The 23,907-nt window shown below is 32.7% G+C and overlaps 1 protein-coding gene across 1 annotated transcript in view; it reads right to left on the bottom strand.

Moving 5' to 3' along the window:
- Nucleotides 1-23,907, bottom strand: part of LOC115890446 — a 66,805-nt gene that overhangs the window by 12,431 nt on the left and 30,467 nt on the right. Inside the window, exons 2-13 of the mRNA XM_030910675.1 lie at nt 11,598-11,726; nt 10,166-10,343; nt 9,906-10,078; nt 8,902-9,183; nt 5,348-5,492; nt 5,134-5,264; nt 4,822-4,923; nt 3,556-3,750; nt 3,271-3,493; nt 3,086-3,205; nt 2,895-2,978; nt 6-236 (exon numbers count right to left, since the gene is read on the bottom strand). Coding sequence (XP_030766535.1) covers nt 6-236; nt 2,895-2,978; nt 3,086-3,205; nt 3,271-3,493; nt 3,556-3,750; nt 4,822-4,923; nt 5,134-5,264; nt 5,348-5,492; nt 8,902-9,183; nt 9,906-10,078; nt 10,166-10,343; nt 11,598-11,673 — 1,940 coding nt within the window. The 5' untranslated portion in view covers nt 11,674-11,726. The remainder of the gene's footprint in view (nt 1-5; nt 237-2,894; nt 2,979-3,085; nt 3,206-3,270; nt 3,494-3,555; nt 3,751-4,821; nt 4,924-5,133; nt 5,265-5,347; nt 5,493-8,901; nt 9,184-9,905; nt 10,079-10,165; nt 10,344-11,597; nt 11,727-23,907) is intronic.

The following is a 23,907-nucleotide window of genomic DNA, read 5'->3' as shown; positions in this document are numbered from 1 at the left end:
AATACCTTGCGTTGTATCGGTCATCTTCATCGTATCGACTACGATATCCACCATTATATCTATCTCTATCCGGGTAATATTTATCCCTATTGCCACTGTATCTATCTCTGTCTGAAGGATATCTTCCTACACCTACAGGGTATCTATCAATATTATATCTATCCCTTCCTCCAAGTCTATCTCCATAAAAACTGTCTTGTTTATAGTCGTACCTGTCACCGTATCTACTGCCATACCTGAAGAATAATATATTAATATCTACTCCAATTAATGCCAAGATGCACCTAAGGTAAACAAATATATGAGGCATGCACGTGAACGGTAGTACTACACTAATATTTTATTATATTATTACTGCACTGATATGTGTAGTATTTCTACAGTGTAGTACTGTGTAGTATCGTTAATACTACACTGTACTAGACTGATAATACATCAATTGAAGAATTAAGTTAGCATGGAATACATATTATGGAAGAAACTCAATCATCTTCAGATCTAGAATGCCACTTTATCTAAGGAAGAAAACATTCGATCATTGTGTACTACCAGTCATGACCTATGCATACGAAACCTAGGTATACACTTAAAACCGACATCATAGGGGAACTTCAGGTCATACGACACTCGATGGAACTAAAAAACCCAGAGAGACCGTAAAATAATAGAGTGGATACGACAAAAGATACGGGTAATAGATGCCAGACAGAATTAAATTCATTAAGTGGCAATAGGCAGGACACCTGACAAGAAGAACTGGCAAGAAGATGGACCACAAAAATTACAGCATGATAGCCATGGTACCCACGAGGAACTAAGAGACGTAGAAGTCCAAACCTAAAATGGGATGATATCAGGAAATTGGCAGGGATAACTTGGGCCCATATACACAAAAATAGACAACAATGAATCCAATTAAAAGAATATTATTTAATTATGTAATGGAGGCTACACCATAATTGGAAATGTTTGAATAAACTGGAAATTGGAGAGAATGATATAATAGTATTCTGTTCAACGTGAATGACTTATGTATTTGTTTGCGTTTGGTGCTTCTTGGCGTTGAATAAACTCTAGTTTATATAGTCTATAAAATGAATAACTTTGAATTTTGACCGTTATTTTTTACCAACATGGCAAATATCAAATCCCTCTGTCCAAAAAGTTACTGATATTCTTTAAAATAAGTGCCTGAACGAATCAGATAGGTAACTCTTTTTACTTTCGTGAAATAGAAAAGGAAAATAATAAAACAAGTGACAGTTCTTCCTCTTCTTGCAAAAATCGACGCGAAATGTCGTAATTGACAAAAGTAAAATGTCATCAGCTTGTGACATTTCTAAATATCAGCCCAATGCCGTCTCTAATAGAACAGCCTCGGAGCGAGATTTATGACGTCACGCTAGTTAGATACCACGGATTAATAAATAGTATGGAAAACATAATTATTCCTCGTATTTTTGGTTTGTATTTTAAAAATGATATAGTTTACATGATATACATAATATACAGTTAATAAATACAATATATATACCTATTTATAGTAATAAATACTTTGGCAAATAAACTATGAACCATACAAATGCAGCAAATGTTTTACAATATACAAATAATGACTAGGTACATAAGATAATGGGTAAAATGTAAAATATATTTTAAATTTTGGGGTTTGAAAATCGATCTAATTTAACAAAAAACATTCAATATCTACTAATAGTGATATAATACTCTAATAGTGATATAATCACTAATAGTGATATAATCACTAATAGTGATATAATCACTAATAGTGATATAGTATTATTTACATTCACAAAATTTATATGTATATTTTGAAAGCATCAATGTTTGAAAAATTTATATTTGAAAATAATACAATATCATAGAAAAAAAGGCGTCAGCGATGGCTATGAAATAAAGATGTCATTTTATATGTAAAATTATTCTAAAATTTTTGATTTTCTTGGGATTTAGGTTCGGGAAAAACGCTGATTTTCTTCTTCTTCTTATCACGCCCTCTCCTGCCGAAGGTTGGCGATCCAAATGGCAATTGTGGCTCTGGAAACTGCAGCCCGGAAGATTTCCGCACACGAGCGTTCAAACCATCTCCTCAAATCTTTTAGCCATGAGTTCTGGCGTCATCCTACTGATCTTTTCCCTTGCACTTTGCCCTCTATTATGAGGCGCAGTATTTCGTATCTACCACCTCTCATCACATAACCCAGGTATTGCATTTTTCTTTCCTTGATGGTGTTCAGTATCTCTTTTTGTTTCTGCATGCGCTGGAGTACTTCATTGTTGGTGATCCTTTGTACCCATGAGATTCGCAGCATCCGTCTGTATATATACATTTCGAAGGCTTCTATTCTCTTCTCGGTCTGTGAATCCAGTGTCCAGCTCTCACATCCATAGAGTAACACAGAGAAGACGTAGCATCTGGCCATTCGAGTTCTGAGATCCGCACTGAGGTCTCTTCTTGTAAAAAATGATTTCATTTCATGAATAAATATAAACGCTGATTAAGTTTTCATTATTTTTTTTGGTTTAAAAAAAACGTTATAGCTAACGTTTATAGCCTTCATCAGTGTTGTGTGATATGAAAAAAATAGTGTCGAATAGAATCCATAAAATGATATACCTATACGAGGAATAATTATGTTTTCCATGTATTCTACAACATATTTATTAATACGTAGTATCCAACTAGCGTGACGTCATAAAATTCGCTCCATGGCTGTTCTGAGACGGCATTGCATCAGCATGGCCGCAAGTTGCTAACTTAATAAAATTAACACTAGGAAAGCCCGCCGGAACTGTCAAATTCAAAGTTATTCGTTTCACAGACTATAGTTATTATTTGAGGCCAAATCATTTTGGTATTTTAGATACAGTACCTGTCACCATATCCTCCACTGTAGGTTGGTCTAGGCCTTGGATATAAGCCTCCTTCACCTGATGGAAGAATGTAAGAAGGATACCTAGGACATAAGATAAAGATAATGTACAATATACAGGGTTATCCTAAGAAGTTCTTTACAAAATTCAACAGCCTCCTATATTAATATTAAATTAATCTCTTTATTACCTATCGCGATCTCTGTCATCTACAGGATAAAACTTGTCTCCTCCGCTTGAAGATGGTGGGTACCTTGGTGGACCAAGAGGTCTGTAAGGATACCTATCCGAGGGATATCTACCACCATATCTATAGAGAGATCATAAAATGATGTATATTTTATCTGTATAAACTTGTAATTTTTTTATAGCTACCTGTCATCAGTGGGATACCTATCCTGATATCCTCCTGGTCTTCTGGATGGATATCTGTCATCGTAGTCATCCACGTTAGGTGGATATCTACTTCCCGTCGTAATAGGATAACGTTCTCCCGGTGGATATCTAGAACCACCTCCTGGTCTGTAGGTACCGCCACTGTCTCCGGGATGGTAAACTCCTCCTCCGTCTGGTCTGGAACCATCTCCATCTCCACCCACTATATTATTTGCGATTGAAATTTAATTATAGTTGAAAAAAATAGAAAACGGCACTACTTACGCATAAGATTTTCGTAATAATCATAATCTGCATCGTAGATTATTCTCATGCCGTCGCGTTGATTAAACCTGGATAACCTGCAACTTCTGTATCGCTCACTATATTCCGCAGATCTGCATTGGAAGCTGGGCTGTCTCAAGCATTCATCCAGACATTCACTGAGTGATCGACCAGATATCTCCGAATTGTGATCTCCTATGAAGTTATATACCGTACGATTAAAAAACGGCGTCAAGGATGGTTGAGGAATGGCAATCGATGATAATTTTGGCGAGGTCAAGCCCTAGACGTCATTTACTTAGTCCGTACTCTTTATTTTTTAATGCCGCTTACTGCCTGTTGGCCTTGAGAAGCTTGTAATTATTTTTATATCGAGTAAAAAGAATTTTAAATGGTGTAGTTTAAAATTCGAGAAATTTTTTTTTGATATAGATATGTGTCTGGAAAAGTTCTATCCTTGTTTAATCGTTCTATAATTATTAGTGTTAATTTTTTTAAAAGTTTTATGTCAATTTTTAGTAAATGAAGTCGAAATTATCATAGGTTTTATCATTCCCCAGCAGTTTTATTATTAAAAGTACTGTAGGATTATATTTAGATACAAATCTGAATATTTTACATTTTATCACTATAAGTTTTTATCACTATAATTTATTTATTTATTTCCTGACATTGTCATTCGTTTTGACTCTATATTTTTTTATTATGAGTTTTTGGTTCGTTCGATAAACAAATAGTGTTTACTAACAGATCTTGCAGTCGAACAATGTTCTTTTTAGAACCTCTTTAAGTGCGAAGTGTACAAGATAGCTTAATAGCCGTAAAAAACTCAATGCAACTTTATTAGAATATTTTGAACGGGAAAGCGATAGTAATGACCCCATGTCTCTTAAGTGCTGTTAAGGAAGTGAGTTTTGTTGATCTAAATAATAACTGTTTATATATTTATAATTAATTTATTTCTGTTTCCTAAAATATTTTGATTAAAAGAAAATATATAAAAGTGGGCAACGCTGTACCGGTCAAGCTTAATCACGTGACTGAAAGTTTATTTGGTATAAACTGTATACAGGTTGTTAACTGGACAGTTACTTATAGGGGAACAGAATGGCAACACTGCCTATTGAGAACGCATGCACTTACAGGGTTTTCTGCCAACTCGTCCCGTCGCGTCGTCTATCGACGAGCGGGCCGAGGTTGCCATATTTCAACCATAAAGCTCTTGCCGCGAGTAATAAACAAATTAACAACCTGTATACTACTTACCTCCCAATCTGCTGTTTCTGTATCGTTGAAATGCCGTGTCTGGTTTTTTATCCGTAAAAAGATGGGACGTTACAGAATTATCTGGATATTCTGATCCTCTGGCTAAAAATAATAACTCTATTTTTATCTCTATTCATAACCATAAAAGATTTTATGTATAGAGTGTAATTTTGGTTACAAATGAGAGCTGTCTTTCTCTTAGCAAAGCTAGTAAGTTTTTGTCTCAACATTTTCATTTTTAAGATATTGAACTATTTTAAAAAAGTATTTATGTGCTCGGTCACATTTTGATCATACTGTATTATTACTTACGGCTATCTAGACAGACGAAATCGTAGAAATGATGAGTAGGGCTGCTAGAAACTCCGATGTCGTCTTTTTGGGACACGGAATCTTCTTCGGAGAGCGTGCACTGTTTTGTCATTTCATCATATTCGATTGATCTGGAAATCATAACCACTTGTATACTTTATGCTCTAAACTACAATATTTTTTAATTTAGTTTTCCAGAATATGATTTCCTTACCTGCAAAGATATTTTTCAGCGCGCACACACATTATTTGACAATCTTCTAATGTCAAATTGGTGAATAGGTCCACCTCGAACGGTCCTCCTAAGCGTTTGTTTTCTTCTTTTATAAATACAGCCAAACCATCGCATCGTCTATCGGCTACAGAAAAATCATAAACAGAAAAATTAGATATACAGGGTGACAATTTGAAAACTAACAGTATTTAATATTGCCTCTACGCTCTACCTGGATGATAGTATGAAAATTTGGCGAAACACGTCAATTTACATATCAAGGGGGACAATTTTTGAGGCATTTCTTGTCGTGTTACTTTCAACCCTTTGACCCCCAGGGCACCTACCCCTAAAATTTTAAATAGCAACCCCTATTTCTTTTACCATTTTTTTGTTTCTTATAGAATTCTACATAAACTGCATTATTTTATCATTAGTTTATCGAGGGTTACAGTGCAGTACCTCGTATCATTTTTGATAGGATTTTTGAGGAAATCCAAAAAATATACCTAATTTTACATTAAATTATTATTTTTTTGATGAATAATTATCTTATAGAGCCGAAATATCAATGCTCTATTACCAAATAAAATATTTTTAATTATTTTTGTGAAAATATTGCTAAAGTTTTTTAAAAAAATAATAATAAAATTTTATTAAAAAAGTCATATGAGGTCCTGCCTTCTAACCCTAGTTATGTAGAATTTTATAAGGAATACAAAAATGGTAAAAGAAATAGGGGTTGCCATTTAAAATTTTAGGGGTAGGTGCCCTGGGTGTCAAGGGGTTGAAAGTAACACGACAACAAATGCCTCAAAAATTGTCCCCCTTGATATGTAAATTGAGGTGTTTCGCCAAAAATTTTCATACTATCATCGGTAGAGGTAATATTAAATACTGGTCGTTTTCAAATTGTCACCCAGTATATGTAACATCAATAAACTAATTTAGAAACGTAAAAATTTAGAAACGTTTTTTGTACGGTTCTACAGATAAAAATTAAAAAAAAGTTCCTATCTGTAGATTTACCCACTGAAGTTTAGTATACTATTTTTGACACCCTGTATATTGAACTTTGTGAATTATTTTGTAAATAATAATCAAAAAACAACACTTAAAGCATCGATTAACAGATACATCTAAAGGCGCACTCTCACTACTGGTTTACTTGGCAAGTACGCCAATATTTGCGTCCTTGGCAAGTATCCCCACCTGTCCCCATTTTGTAAACAACAGTGGCAAGTGTGGCGCTCACACAACGTGTTCATTTCAACAAGTACGCCAGCACAAACATTGAAATCCTTGGCAAGTAAACAGTATAGTCGCATCCATGGATACCGGTCGTCCTGAAATTGTCGTTGCTAGTGATTCTTTTTTCTTTTTAAGTTCTTTTACTGTACACTGCAATACGATTTCTATGTTCTTTATGTTTGTTCATCCATATGAAGGGCTCATTTTTGTATAAATCCATAAATTTCAAAACAGCATCATTTGGAGGCTACACGGGAAAACCAGTTGTCCATGTTAATTGGAGACGAAAAAAATGCAATTTCGTGCTTTTAAAGAAATATGTTATTTTCGGTTGAATAGTTAGAAAAATATATATTACTACCAATTCTGAATTATTAATATTGTTAATTATCACCATATTCTGAAATACCGAAATAAAAATGTCAAAATGCAAAAAAAAACAGGTGAAAACCCAGGGATTCTAATTAAAGGTTGCATAAAACCTAAATCTAAACTATTATTTTTTTCTTGTAGGAAGAAAATTAATATTTAAGTAGGTTTTTATTAGAATATATAAATTTACTACATGTATTACTAATTACAAGATGCATGCTTGTCGCCCATGCGTAAGGACATCTCTGGATTTTACCATTTACGCGGGGACTACTTTGTTTTTTCCCTTGTACGGCAAAATAACCAAGCTGAAATATCTCTGGGGCTAAGCGTATTATTGCTTTCTTTTTTCTCGAATGACGTTAACATTTGTCCATAAAGTTGTATCGCTATCTTAATTTCTATGAAAATGTAACATATCTGGGTTTTCCCGTGTAGTCTTCATTTGTCTACACTCCATTTATTGCTGCGGGAACGATTTAGGTATGCCGCCAATATTGAAGTTATTAATGTAAATTTGATATTACATAATTTATTATTGTTTTAACGTTTTAAATTATCAGCAATTAACTCGAAAAACACTACGATCCGGAAATAAATCGGACATACGCTATAACAGTACAATACAGGCAGAAATCTACGCTATCGAGAGATGCGTACAACTTATTTTAGATAGGAACTATCGGAAACAAGAAATAGCCATCTTATCTGATAGTCAAGCAGCGTTAAAGGCGATCAACTCAGTATCAATCAATTCGAAATTGGTCAAAGAATGCATAGAGAAGCTGAATAAATTAGGCAAAGAAAACAAAGTCCTCCTACACTGGGTGCCTGTTCACCAAGGGATAGAAGGCAATGAAAAAGCAAATAATCTAGCTAGGAAAGGAGCGAACACTCCACTAACTGGACCAGAACCGTTCTGCTTTCCAAGTGGTAACCAACTCAAGGCGGAACTCAAGAACTTGGAAGATTCCATCCGCAACCTGGAATGGAAATCTTGCAATGGTCTAAGACACTCGAAGAAGTTTCTGAGGGCTTATGACCACAGAAGAAAAATCACAGATCTTCCTGGGTCTGAGTAAGAACAATCTTCGGATTGTCACGGGGTTTTTAACAGGACACTGTCTCCTCAATGAACACCTCAGTAGATTGAAACTAAGAAGAAACGGCGAATGCAGATTCTGTGGGGAAGATGGTGAAACACCAGTACACCTCATCACTGAGTGCGCCGAGACGACAACCATTCGTGTCATGAATTTTGGTACGACTGATATTGGAGATGAAGAACTACCCTCTATAAAACCGTCCCAGATACTGGCTTTTGTCAAAGCCCTGGGACTGTATGATGAGTTATGATTCAAGAAAGGGGGACACAATGGATCTGTAAGGTCGAAGTGATTAACCCCCCTCCCACTCATTCTAAATTCTAAAATTCTAAATTCTAATAACAGTACAATTATTTGCGCAGTCGTTTTTTTGCGCCTCGGCAAGTGTAGACAAGGCTGGCCAAGTACACTTGGCAAGTGTACGATTAATCGTTTGACTCGGGCTATATTTACCGACAGAGAGTGGGGACGCGACGAGTGACCAAGGAAGTTTCTCACGACATGGCAAGTATATTCCAATAACAAATGTTTGTCAAGTACACTAGTCGTGAGAATGCGCCTTAATACAGTAACAATTTTATTTTCCAAAAAAAGTGTATCAGATACACATATATTATGATAAAATTTTAATATAATAATCACAAGTTTGTCCAACGATCCAGGAAAGATTTCGACAGAGGATATCCAAGAAATGGCAGAAAATACAATATTTACCTGTAAATTATAATGACAAACAACAACTGTCACTATCATATTATGTATTCCCTGGTTACACAGGCTATAATAATTAATTATTAAGAAATAAAGTTATTTAGTTATACTTGCCATTCAAACATGTATTTTCCAAATAATCGCTGTCAGGATCATCTTCCAACAACTCCGGGTGAGTTCTTCTAGTAAATCGACTCAGAGTACACGTCCTCAACCCTAAATCGAATGTAGCTGAGCGACACACGAAGCTGAACTCGTTGAGGCACTTGTCTTCGCATTCGCTGCGATTGGTCGCGGCCATTTCTTTGATATCGGCCGGTGGTAGTTTGAGTTTCTTCCTGGGATGCCTCTCGAACACGTATCGACGGTTTGGACATTCTCGTTCTGTTCTACTAGCTACAAAGAATAATATGGTAAATTACACTATAAATAACGAATTGTTTGGAATTCGACTGTAATTTCTGTATTATTAATCCGGTAAATGATGGAGATAAACAATTGTGATTGATTAAAATTTTATTTTAAGATGAAACTTTTGTTAACAACATTCTGAGAATTTCAATAATGAATTGAGACAAGTGACATCTGTCTAAAAAAGACAGCGATTTAGAGTGATAATTTGGTTATGTAAAATTTAGAGTGATAATTTTGATTACGCAAAAGAAATACATATTCTATGAGTTTACTGGTTCTTTATCGATTAACATTAATTTAAAAATAAATCCCCAACATGAATAATGAACAAAACATTTAAACATAAACAGATTACAGACCACACAAAACAAATTGTTGGTTAGTAGCAGTATTCAGAGATATAGATGTAGTAGTACTTTGGTTTAATGGCCATAGCTGCCGGGGCTATCCGGCCGGGTGATAAAATCATCGTTTTTTAATCTGATATTAGTTAGTTATACAATTGGTTCACGCTACCTCTGTACAGGGTGTCCCATTTTCGTGTCTTTCATGGGGTTTCTCGTTTATGAATAGTGTTAGGTTACAAAGATGCGATTTTCACATCACTGTGCTACTTTTTTATGAAGCTAAAGATGATACACACAGATATGGAGATTTGAAACACACGAAAATGGGACACCCTTTACAATCATTAAATTACTTACATGATATGCAAACTTCGGTGAAATGGATACTATTAGGAGCAAGCATCAAGGTTCCTAGTCCTTCTGGTCTTGCTTGTTCTCCAGTGAGGTAGCACGTACTTTCTTCATATTGAGGGTCTCCGTTGAATGTTGCTATCCTGCTTCCCGGTTGAAAGTCAAAAGAAGCACATTGCCTATAAAAATTGGAAATATAAGCTTTTAAAAAAGGAAGAGGTATTAAAATTAAACTGCTTGACTAATAAAAAAATGTCTTTGCTTACCTGACGATGTTGTTTGACGACCGATCCCTTAGACACATATCTTGACATTTTTCTAGAACCGTAAATGGTGGTGCCGTATCTCTAACTACATCGTCATCAAATCCTTGCAATTGTATATTGGGTAATCGTTCGTACAATATTTTGCCATTCAAGGAACCAGAACCGCAAGATGTTTGAGCTGGGAGTAAAAAAATAGGCAAATAAATTTACTAGAGATTCTAAATAAAAGACGAAAAATCCTTTCCAAAGCAATTCAATTTTTTGGTTGGAAAAAGTTCCATCCAGAATTAAAAACCAAGTTAAGTAATTTCGTATATCGAATTCTGTGTGTTCCGTATACACTCATATTTTTCATAAATATTAATAAACTTTACAGAATTTTCTTCTGAGGCCTACTTGACGCCATTTCAAAAACACCACTTCAACGCTAAAAGTTAAACCGTAGTCAACTGCGAAATGAATCAACTCATCTAAACTTTGAATAAGAAGACTAAGGAAGGAGCATAATGCTATCCATGTATTTATGTATGGTGGGCGGAAAAGCCACCATAAAAGCTCTCTAGGGTGGGGATCCTTGACAGTTCTGTTTGACGATTCATTTGACACATTTGAATTTGATTTGAAATTTTGTGGATTTGTCAGTCTTGACGGAGCTTATTTTATGTTATTTATTATTTATTCTACTACTGATAGTTGTATAAAGGTAGTAAATCTAGATGGAAATTGTGGCAGAACTTAAATTAACAGTGACACTATCGCGATTTATCGAAAAAGACTCTAAAATAGTTGGTTGTGTAGCGTGCGGTAGATCTCGGCAAAAATTGAGTGAAATAATGGAACAACTTTTCGCTAGTAAGTGACTATATAATATACATACGTGTAGTAAACCGATCATTTATGAAATTCACTTAAATTAACTAAATTATATATTTTTCTTGCATTTTAGCTTTTATTTATTACTTGTCAAAGATTAGATGTCAAAGAATTTAGATACGTTAATTTGACTTACCTGCTTCAGTAGCGTATCGGATGTTTGTGTTAATAAATAGTTATTATAACTTATCTATTTTTATTAGAATTATATATTTTTATAACAATTTTAATAACTACCAACATTTATTCACAACGTAAAATAAAATAACAAATTATTGAGTCTACCCCACGTCTACCATACATCATAGTTTTACATTTTTTAAATAAAATTAGAACGACACTGATAAACCGGAATTTAAGTCGGCCATATTTGAGGCCCATCGCGGTGTACCTAAGATTTTTGATATGCTCCTTCCTTAGTCTTCTTATTCAAAGATTCATGCGAAATGAATTCAATGAATCGATCAGTTGACTTAATTTGTGAAAGTGGGTCTTATTTCTATTTACATTCAGTTTAATGACAGAGAATTTGTTAAATATAAGAATAAATTTGGATTACCTTTAGTCATCATTTTCAAAACCGTAAGGACAGTGATAGCTTGCACCATACTGGGAATGTAGGGATAACTTTTCATTGTGATATACTTGGCAGGTTTTAGACCAAAACTATTTGGACATACTTTCTAGTCTGGAAAACAAAAAAAATATGATTATCTTTTAAAATATAAAAATTCCAATGATCTAGATTAGTAGGTAGTTCTCTATGCAACAATGCTGCATAAAGCAAATGGGGTTTAAAAATAATATGTTTCTATAAGCTTTGACTTTATACGTAATAGAAGCTATACTCTGTTTTTTTTCTCAAGTAAGATTTCGACAGAACATGACAGAAGAAAAGCAGATGACGTCCCATATCAATCTATTTATTTTACTAAAAAACGTTTCTAATAATTTTTAAGTTAACTATGGATGGGTTTAAATATAAATCCGTCATGCGTCGTCTCTTGTTGTTTTTAACCAGTTTTATTGGTTTATTTCAAAAATGACAGATCGTATTTTAATTTTATTGGTTTGACGGAACGATGAACGACAAACGGACGCCGATGCGTATGAACTCGCCTTTAGATTTTTGACGCTTGTCAACGTCTTGCCAAATTAGAGGTTATAATTTTGCAAGAACAGTTAACCCAGAGAATAGGTACATTAAAGAAATGCTAACTTCATGTTAAAAAATGGAAACAGACGCCACCTGGTGTCGCCTGGCAGTACTAGCTAAATTGAGGGGAATTGGAGGGGCGGGGCTTAAAAGAGGGGAAATTTTTAAAAAAATATTTTTATAAGAATCACTGACTTACTGTTTAAAGTTAATAAACAGATTTTTATTACTTTAATATAATTTAATGTATTAAAAAAATATGTTTATTAACTTTACACAGCAAATCAATATTATTAAAGGGCTTATTATTTTCAGAGAAAATTCATAGTAAATAAATTACACATTAGTAAACAATATCATTTATTTTTTAGAGCTGCGATTTATATTACAATAATATTATAAATATATATATATATATATATATATATATATATATATATATATATATATATATATATATATATTTATTTAACAATGAAAAAGAATATCCCGGAACCTGAAAAAGAAAGATGATCAATTAATGACTTAAATTAGTTCAAAATACATTGCAAATAACTAGTGAATTGGAGAGATAAACATACTATTAATAAGACATTTTAGTAGTATGTTATCATCTATTTACTGATAATACATAAGTATATAATAGGTAAATAACATGCATAAGGCACTATGCTACCTGTATCATGATAACACACTAATATCACAAAAAATATATGCTAATTTAAATTCCTTTAATGATCTAATGAAACACTATCTAGCCTCAATGCATGCCATTCCAAAGGTAAAAAAAAACTGTTATACCAAATAAATATAAGCTGAATAAAACATAAACCAAGCCAACGTGCATAAACAACCAAAAAATGCATCAAAAAATACTTTTATCAGATCATACCCTTGGATATATTATGTATTTTATATATCGCACATCCCGTTCAAAAGTCAAAATAGAGAATATAGAGAACATTGTCAGGAGAAGTAAAAGAAAATTTAAGTTAAAGCAATATGCTCCTTTTTGCATATTAATGGCCAAATAATATAATGTTGATTTAATAAAATTTTACTGGCATCCTTCTGAGGTATAAATCAGATTAAAAGGACATTGTTTTTGTAATAATTGTTTGTTTTGTAAACATTTTTTGAAGACAATACAGTTTTGAACGGGCTGTGCGATATAAACAAGGATCTTACTATTATTTGAGGTTAGAAAGTATTTAAATAATATAAAACATAATCAAAATCATTTTTCATCATAAATTATAGAGGTACTTACGTGTTTTGATATTATAATCAGGAAATAATACGTTTAGTTAAATAGGTACGCTGCCAGGCAAGTTCTATCGGCGGGTCTTTGCAAAAGTTGAAATCTAAAAATACAAAAATACGTTTACATCTTAGTTGTATTTACGAATAAAGTATTTGTGTGTAATTTCTGACTTACCAGTTAACTGAATAATCGCATTAAATACATCCAAATGGTAATTTAATATTGTAAAAAAGCAAAATTGTTTTAAATCACTTGCCAGGACAGCCCGGTCAACTTCTTTGTTGGCAAAATGGCCGCGGTATCATGATTTAAACAGTGTGAGTGACAAAGAAAGCCAATGCCTGGCAGATGTTGCTTTCTTTGTCGTTGGTCCTGGCACGTTTAAATTTGACTGTTGCCTGTTTTCCCATACAAGTGACATCCCCGTGAGTTAACCTAATAAATAATTAGTTTACCGTTCTTGATAATTTTGTGTCAACTTTTGTCAGTTTTGTCAAATACCCTGCGTTTTGGAAGATGATGCATTTTGATTCGTGTTATTACGTGTGTTTTGTGTCTTTTGAAGTCAAATGGAGGAAAAATCGAGTGAAAAGTAACTGTAGACCCAGAGCACAGTTTATGGTTAAATACTCGCTGCCCAGGCAAAAAGTCTTATACACCAATAAAGTTACCATCATTAAAGTTCGTATACCATCTCGTCGTAGATAAGTGCATCTCGAATATGGTAGAAGGACCATACTAAACACATACTAAAAACTGGAGTAGCTGTAAAATATCGACATCACACGATAAGTAAATAATAGATTTTAGTACTGCACAAGAAAAATAATGCCAAAGGTACTGGTTTAAAAAATTAAGATTAAAGTTAATTAATCAACCTTTAAGGTACCTATAAAATTTGGTAAGTGTTATTAATAATAAAATAGTTTGTTTTATTTATGTTGTTTTATTTATTTCTGCGGAATATTACAAATTTGTATTTGTACATAAGTTATATTGATAAATATAATCTAAAACCACATAAAACTAACAAAAAAATATATTCGGAGTCTCTTTCGAGGGGCTATAAAACGAACTTTGCGCAAAACCTACATTTTCAGTTAATTTGTGTCCAATAACTGCCTTTTTTCTACAATTTTTTAAATAGTAGGCGTTGCATTCAAGTGACACAGTATTATAACAATTGAATCGGACGACCTTAGCTTGCTGTCAATAATTATTGTGAAATTGTCATAACGTGTTTTACGTAGAATCCCGGTTGCGGTAAATTTAATGTCAAGGTAAGTAAAAAAGTATCTTTTATTTTGATTTTTTGGATAAAAACTAGGTAAAGGTCAAAGTAGAACATAATCATTTAAGGTATTTTTGATAGTGGCATATATTCTATCTTAGAAAAGTTGAGTCGCAAAAAAAATCGCAAAAAATCGCAACATTAAATTTATTGGAAGCGTAAGCCTCCATGCGTATGTGTATAGTAAGATCCTTTATGTGGATACTTCTCATAAATTAATTGTTATAGTAGCTAGAGAAGAACTTGAAATATAAAGTTACGTATTTTTTCTCAAGATTTCCGAAGAGGTATGTCATAAATGTCAAATGACATTTTTTGACAAATTGACAAATTTTGACAGTACCAAATTTTTTAAATTAAATGAAATGGATTTTTCTTTCAGATTTAAAAATGTGTGCACTTCGTGACCATTGCATCCAGCTGTTATAAAACAAAATATCAGTAAATAGTAAATGGTAAAATAAAATTTAGATATTTTTAATAGGTATAAGTTCTGTTATTTTCTAAATCATCATTGTTTAATTCTCAGAATATGGTTACTTATTTAAAATATAATAATAAAATATTGTTCACATATTGTCTGGTATTATTAGAGACCCAACTTATTGAAATGATAAACAATCTTGAATAGATTGGATTAGTATACTCAGGGTTGTCTTTTATACATTGACACCCCCTTTATATTTTTTATTTGACGTTTCCGAAAACTGTCTCAAATGAAAGTGGTTTTGAATAAATTTGCCAAAAAAGTCTATTTTGCATATACAAAGTGCTTCAAAAAGTCTGGGCATGGTTCAACTATCTTATTTCAAATTAGGTATAGAAGAATATATAAACAAGGGTATAGGCTATGCTACATAAAAAGTAGTTAGGATTTTTAGGAGAAAATAAAAATCAAATAAGAAATTGGGTACTAATTTGAAATAAGAAAGTTGGGCCACGCACAGGATTTATAAGGCACCCTGTATATGCAAAGAAGACTGTTTTGAAAAATGTATTCGAAACCATTAAACTTTTATTCAAGACACTTTTTTCGAAAACGTCGAATAAAAAAGATACAGAGGTTGTCAATATATAAAACAAACCCTGTATATGCCGGAGGAGTAATAATTGCTCAATATTTGTCTGTTTCATCTTGGCTCTGCCAAAAATCGTAAAATTTAGTGAAATATAAAATATTCTTACCGCCTTTTGGTAGCTGTATTAGTCAATAGATGATTTTTTCCATTTTATGAATCCCCCCCACCACCCCCAGCCACCCTCAAGTCAGCCAAAACTAACTGGGTTCACGGGCTACTAGCATAGAATGTTTTTACCTAATTTGAATGAAATCGTACAAAAAAAGAATTTTTGCAACATACTTCTGGATTTTTGCCCACTGTGCGTCGGAAGCAAAAAAAAACACAAAGAATAAAGAAAAACTATTCAAAATATTTAAGCAACTATTCGAGAACACTTTAATTTTTTAAAACAGATACGTCCAAGATACGTCTCATACATAAATGAAACAAATAGCAACAAATAGGTCTACAAAAACCTTTGACGTTCTGTTAAAATGACATTATATCAAGTTAAACTTCAAAATTAACAATTACTACCTGATGACAATAATTCCTTAATAACTTAAAAAGTAAAAAGCCTCAAACTTTCTGTATGATTATTTTTAATTTTGACGTATGTTATGTTTATTTATGTTATGATCTTTAAAATCAAAGAAGCGATTGCCATACAGTACTAACATCTACAGATGCATGAGTAATACATTAATTTTTATTAGTAATACATTTATTTTTATTGTATATTGTATTAAAAAAGCCTCGTTTATTTTTCTTTTAGAGGCTATCGCTTCTTTCATTATAATTTTGGCGTTGTTAAAATTTATTCTGTGCCCTGTGTTCCATGAATGCTGACAAATCTTAGATTTGTGAAAATCTCCCTTTCTTAAATAATCTTTATGTTCTTTAATTCTAACATTTAAAATTTTTTTAATAACTATTTTATTTTGTAGATTTTCTTTCAGTGCCGTGGCGAAATACCCATAAAGGATTTTTTTGGAGAGATGAATCCGTCACATAGGTATAGACATTTTTTACACATTTTATTGCTAAAGCAAATAGCGATAGTGTAAAAACCCGTAACAGTTCTGACAGTGTACTTTCCATTAGGATAATATGGTCTCTTTTTTATCCTAATGGATTGTAGATTGTATGGGAGGGGAGAAGTTAATCATCGCGACATTATAGAGCTATTGTGTCCCCTTCTCTTGAGTTATAACTCATCATACAGTCTCCGGGCTTTGACAAAAGCCAATATCTGGGACGGTTTTATAGAGGTTAGTTCCCAATCTCCGATATCAGTCGTACCAAAGTTTGTGGCTTGTGGCACGAATGGTTGTCGTCTCGGCGCATTCAGTGATGAGGTGTTCTGGCTTTTACCCACAGAATCTGCATTCGCCGTTGTTTTTAGCTCCAATCCATTGAGGTGTTCGTTAAGGAGACAGTGACGACAGTGTCCTGTTAAAAACCCCGTGACAATGCGAAGATGGTTTTTAATTAAATCAACGAAAATTTTTGATTTTTTTTAGTCGTAGATTCTGACAAATTTCTTCAAGTGTCTCAGATGGTTTGAAGATTCCCATTCCAGGTTACGGATGGTGTCTTCCATGTTCTTGAGTTCCGGTTTAAGTTGGTTTCCACTTGGGAACCAGAACGGTTCTGGTCCGGTTAGTGGAGTGTTCGCTCCTTTTCTAGTTAGATCATTTGCTTTTACCGTAGTTTACCAACCTAACAAATTTTTGCAACCTAATACATTTTTGCAATACCTACTACTAAATAAATAGAGCGACAAGCTAGGCATAAAAATCGAATCTGTATGCAATATCTATTATTAACATCATCACTCATATATTCCATATCTAATTCTAAAAAGATTAAATGAGAGGAAATAATCATATTTTAATGTTTTTTGTGCGACTTTTTTTTGTATTTTTTCGCAAACATACAATATGCAATTAAATTATGTATAAAGGATCCACGGCCTAATCGTGTATAGAAAGCTGGGCATTCTAGCTATGGCCGACCCACTGGACGGTGGACGCAATATTGCCCAATGGGCGATAATAGTTGGACGAGAAAAAAAAATGTCACAATAACCTTTTACGCGGTTCAATAGCGATGTTCCGGGTTCTCATGTACCGATAACAAACGCGATTTACTGGACCGCGTTTTTTTAATTTAGAAAAATGGACTTAATAGGCTTTCTCCGCTCTTCTTTTTTAATAGTTTTACGTTAGTATTATTGTATTGTGATAGTTTGTGCTATTTAATTTCTATATCTATTTAGATATTTACGAGCCCTAACAACTATATATTGAGACAAGGTCTTTTTTTGCAATAAAAATAGTAATTTGTTAAAACGACTCAATTTATTTTGTTTATTATTCTAAATTCAAACATTACAATATGATCTGGACAATTTTACTATATTTTTATAACTTTGCAAACAAATCACTTTTGATAATAGCTTATTTTGACAAAATCAAGCCAAATTTGCTGACAACTATATATTGGGACAGCACAACAAGAAATTTGTTTAATACGGAGTTACATCACGTTTCGCCTTAACAACTGCCTGAACTCTTAATGGCATTGTATTTACCAAAGATTGCCACATTTGAGGAGAAAAATTATCCCAAATTTCCTGCAGTTTTGTCCGCAAATCAAAAATTGTTCGTTGAGGGTGGTTTCTTAAATATTGCTTCATTTTATGCCACACAGTTTCTACAACATTGAGGTCCGGACTACTTGAAGGACGGGATAGAACTTTTTTATTATTATTACCGAATTAATTTTTGTTGATCTTGCTGAATGGCACGATGCTCCATCTTGTTGGAAAATATAGTCTTCATTTGGAAACAATTCTTGAGCACTAGGCAAAAGTGAGGTCTCAAGAATATGTCGATATTTTTGGGCGTTAACAGTGCCATCTATAAAATTTAATTTGCCCAAACCTCTTGCTGACATGCAACCCCAAACCATAATCCCCTTAGGAAATTTAACAGCCCTCTTTAAGCAATCTTTATGAAAGGCTTCTGCTTTACTTTGTATTATTCGTTTTCGATGATCTCCAACGCAAACATAAAATTTAGACTCATCGCTAAATATGACCTTATTCCAATCATTTTGTGTCCACGATAATTTAGATTTTGCCCAATTGTAGCGATTTTTCTTTTGAATTTCTGTCAGTAGCGGTTTTTCTTTGGCCTAATTAAGAATTTGTATCTATAATCCTCAGGTAATTGATTATCCACACAAAATAAAGTTTACCTTGTAAAACCCCAGACCGCATTTGTGGATATATTTTCGGCAACATTCTCTTGATATATTTAAACCAGTTACAGTATTCCATTTAACTGTTACTTCGCGAAGAGTACTTCTTCTCGCAGACTTGCAATTTTTTACTAAATTTCGTAAATCTCTTTGAGATTCAACTTTTAGCCTTCACGAACTTTTACCTCTAACGTCTACATTGGCAGATTCACCGTATTTTTTTATTATATTAAAGACAGTGGTTTTTGGAATACTTAAATCATCAGAAAGTTTTCGAATTGTTTTTCCCGTACTGTATTGACGAATGATAATTTCGCGTAGTTTTTGATTTGTAGCTTTTCCACGGACCATTACTTTGAATTAAATAATTAACAAAATTGAAAATTAAAAAAATTAAAATTACTTACAGTAAACCTCAATACTTACAGTATCGAGTCACTTGCAAGCTGTCAATGCTGAAGTAAACAGTTTGCGACATTTGTGACGTTTATAGCAAAGCCGCCTATGATGATATTAATTATTTAAAAATACTTGTCCCAACATTTAGTTGTCAGCAAATTTGTCTTTTTATGAACAAAATCCGCTACTGTAAATGTGGATTGATTTACAAATTCATAAAAATATTGTCAAGTTGTTTAGGATATATGGTTATGTTTATATTTAAAAAATTAAACATATATTTTTCAGTCATTTTGAAAAACCAGGACAATAATTCCATAATATGACCTTGTCCCAACATATAGTTGTTAGGGCTCGTATTCTAGAAAATTAGGGCATAATGTGCCAAAGGATATTGGAGACATATGGTTTTCTATTTTAAATTTCTCAAAAATAGCCCAGAAAAAAACTATTTTTGTGGACTGACGTCATCAAATCGTCAATCTAAGGCTTTAAATTAAGGGATCTAATAAAACAATATACTATTTTTGTCGAAAAATTACTGAGTTATAGCCAATCCTTATTTTTTTTAAACAATTTTACTTAGTTAGCCATGGAAACAAGTTCAATCGTCGCGCTCGTTGCTCCTAGAGATATCAAACTGTCACATCCAAATAAAAATATTTGTACTGAAGCTGTGGTTGGTTCCTTGTGAAACATCGTTGAAATATTAGTATTTTAATAAAGCACGCTTTTAGATGTTTCAAAAAACTTTTAATAAGAGTAACTTTAACTCTACATGTATGTTTCGGCTTGTTAGGCCTTTTTCAAGAGTTTTTTAAGAACTAATCGTCTAACTACACTGTAACTATATATATATTTGCTATGGGGGTGGGTTCAGAGAGTTTACAATAGGGGTAAATAAAAATGTGTTTAGAAATCCTTGTTGGTCGTTAACATCATTTTCGTTTTTAACAGATTTTAGTATTTCTAACTGTTCAATGTAATTTAAGCGTCTACCTTTTGTTTTTCTGTGTAGTAACTAGGGTTCCCAACCGTCCCGGTTTGACCGGGATTAACCAGGAATCAGAAAGTTGTCCCGGCGAAAATTTTGCCTTGGCCGGGACCAAAAAAATCACATTTACATATAATATATTTGAATTTCTAATATTTAATGTTTTGTTTCAATTATTTAAAAACTTAAAAATAATTGTCCCGGAATCGCCGATGCTCAAGTTGGGAACCCTAGTAGTAACTTAATTGAGTTTTCATTAATTTTGTGATTATTTACTATACAATGAGTTGCAAGACCAGAACTATGCTGGAGATTATTAATAGACTTTACATGTTCTTTAATCCTTATATTTAAATTTCTACCTGTTTGGCCTATGTACACGGCATCACAATCATTGCAATCCACCCTATATACACCCGACTTATTTTTGACATTAGTTTTTTCTTTATTATTTAATAAAATTTGACCTAAATTTCTTTTATTTACGTTAATAGTTTTACAACCTATTTTATTGAGATTATTTGATATTTTGTTAGTTAAATTAGGAATGTAGTTTAAAAGTCGATAATTGTTATTGTCTTTAGAATTAGCGAAATAAAAATTTTTCATTAATATTTTCTTTTGTTTTTTCTTTAGCATATTATCAATAAGGGAACATTTATATCCATTGTTGATGGCGATTTGTTTAATAATATTTAACTCTTTTTTAAAATTCTCTGGGCTCAGTGGAAACATTACTAATCTATGAATTAAACTATGAAAGGGTGACATTATGATTTGCCAGGATTGGTGTGATTGACTATGTATTACAGTGTCTGTGGTAGTGGGTTTTCTGTAAATATCAAATTGTAATCTATTAGACTGTTTTATAATTGTAACATCAAGAAAATTGATGGTATTAATACCTTTTCAATAGTAAATTGTATTCTCAGGTTAATTGAATTTAATAATGTTAAAAAACTGTTTAAATTTCTCTCGGTGCCCTGACCAAATACAAAAATGTCATCTACATATCTTGCCCAATAATTTATTTTGATATTAAACTACTCTTGTTTTTAAATAGCTTCTTTTCAAAAATCTGCCATAAATATTTCTGCGAATATAACGGTGAAATTGGGGAACCCATCGGTAACCCCATCTTTCTGTTTAAATATTTCATTGTTATACTGAAAATAGTTTTGTTCTAAACAAGTTTCAATAATTGTTATTAAATCTGCTTTTACTGTTATATTAAGATTAGATTTATCAATTAGTTCATAAATAATAGAGGACAATTCATGGGTCGGGATAGAAGTGAACAGGCTTTTGACATCGAAATAAACGAGTGTTGCATTATGTGGAACTTCAATATTTTTCAAATTATCTAGCAACTCAAAAGAATTCTTTATGGCAAAAGGCCTAACAAGCCGAAACATATATGTAGAGTTAAAGTTACTCTTATTAAAAGTTTTTTGAAACATCTAAAAGCGTGCTTTATTAAAATACTAATAAAAATATTTTATCGAGAACCAACTAAATTGTAAATATGAATTTTTCAAATGACTAAAAGCGTAGGATTATTAGTTCAACTTTTCTTGGCAATACATTTTCGAGGATACGTTGACCGGTGAACTTTAAGAGAACGGTTTTCAAGACATGTTAAAAAAATTAAATTTAGAGACTCGCGCATCAATAGAGTGATTCCAATATGACTTTCAGTATACGCTTTCTTTATATCATAATTATGTAGATTCAGGGATAGGAAGAGGTGGACCAATTGCATGGGCCTCCTCGGTCACCTGGTTATGGTTAACAAGGTTTATAAGAGAACTTCTGAATCAAGAGAGGCACTCAAAGAGGCGGTACGTGAGAAAAACTTGTAATTTAGTTTTAAAAAGATGCATTTCATGTACTCGGCGGAATTTTTGAACATTTACTAAAATGACCTAAAGTGTATTAGTAGTTTTTTAAGTTTTAATTTGCTTAATGTAAATTATAAAGAACCGTTTAAAAAATATTCTTTTTTTTTATAAGTTATAAATCATAATAGAATAAGAATACCATACCAACTATGTGACATTAGTCAACAAGATAAGAATTGGCAATATCTCAGTAATTTTTCGAAAAAAAAAAAACATTTTATAGCTTATCGCTGGAAAGCTTTAAAAATTACGCTTTTTATGAAGTCATGGCCAACTATGGTTTCCATTTAAAAAAAACATATGTTTATGTCATATGTCAAATATGACAGGCTTTAGAAAAAACAGAGCACACAGTCTCATTAAGGATGTGATTATCTACAACTTTTATCTGAAAACTTTTTGTCTAAAATAGATTATAATGGAATTAGGGAGCGTTTTAAAAATAGGCGAAATTTGCTGTTTTTTTCCCAAATATTCAGAAAAATATGCAGTTTTTAGATGAAAAATCAACATTTAAAATCCTAAATAACTCGGTATATATTAATTTTCTGAAAAAATGTTATAGAACATTTTTTACTTAGAATTCATCCCTTTATTAATTTTTGCAATTAAAATAGATGATTTATTTTTCACCCCCGAGAAGGGGTGGCACTCACCCCCAGGGTAAAAGCACACATCGCTACTATGTAACTTTTGTTTCATACATATATCTCTATTCACTGTTAAAATTCCACGTTAATCGGTGTGGGTGCCAAGAATTCGGAGGTAATACCCTATTTTTATCCTCGCTTATACTGGCCTAGCAGTAGTAGTCGACAATGAATGTAAAATTATAGTAGTAACTTTATTGGGACTGTTAGTCTCAATGCTCACACACACAATATTATAGAGAAAAATTTGCCCTCCAACTGATCGTTCGCAAATAAAAAATAAAGAGCCAGCAGTCGCTCGTCATTTTATTTGTAATTATGATCTATAATAGGAGAGCGTCCGTTTTGAAGATTCTGTGTCGGATAGGCGTGAAATCGGATGAGTTTTCAGGTCTGGCGATCGAAACGAAGGTTATCCAAGACTGGCAGAAATAAACGCTCTGTGTAAGCGATGTATGTCGTTCTGCATTACAAATCAGTGCGAATGTAAAGGCTGTTTTGTGTGCTCTCATTGGAATTTAAGGTCATCCACACCGGGCATTAGTTGTAGAGGCACCACAGTTATTACAAATTAATAGGAGTAGGTAGCTGGGAAGTCTCTAGTTCATTTAATCGATTTCTGTCTTTCGATCTCTTTCAGCAAAGTGAGTTTTTAAAAGCTTTTAAAAGCATGTTACTCCTTTTTTAAATGGAACACCCAGTATATTTTTCCGATGTTTAATGGGGAATTTATATATCTTCAAAATATTATTAAGGTTGCTTACCCCTCAGACAAAGATTTTCCTAGATATTTTAATTTTTATGTGATTGCGTCAGTACGAGCCCTAACAACTATATGTTGGAACAAGGTCTTTTTTGCAATAAAAATAATAATGTGTTAAAACGA

The sequence above is a fragment of the Sitophilus oryzae genome, unplaced genomic scaffold (genome assembly GCF_002938485.1).
Source record: "Sitophilus oryzae breed Bouriz unplaced genomic scaffold, Soryzae_2.0 scaffold_864_pilon_pilon, whole genome shotgun sequence".
NCBI lineage: Eukaryota > Metazoa > Arthropoda > Insecta > Coleoptera > Curculionidae > Sitophilus > Sitophilus oryzae.
This window is presented reverse-complemented; position numbering and strand designations above follow the sequence as displayed.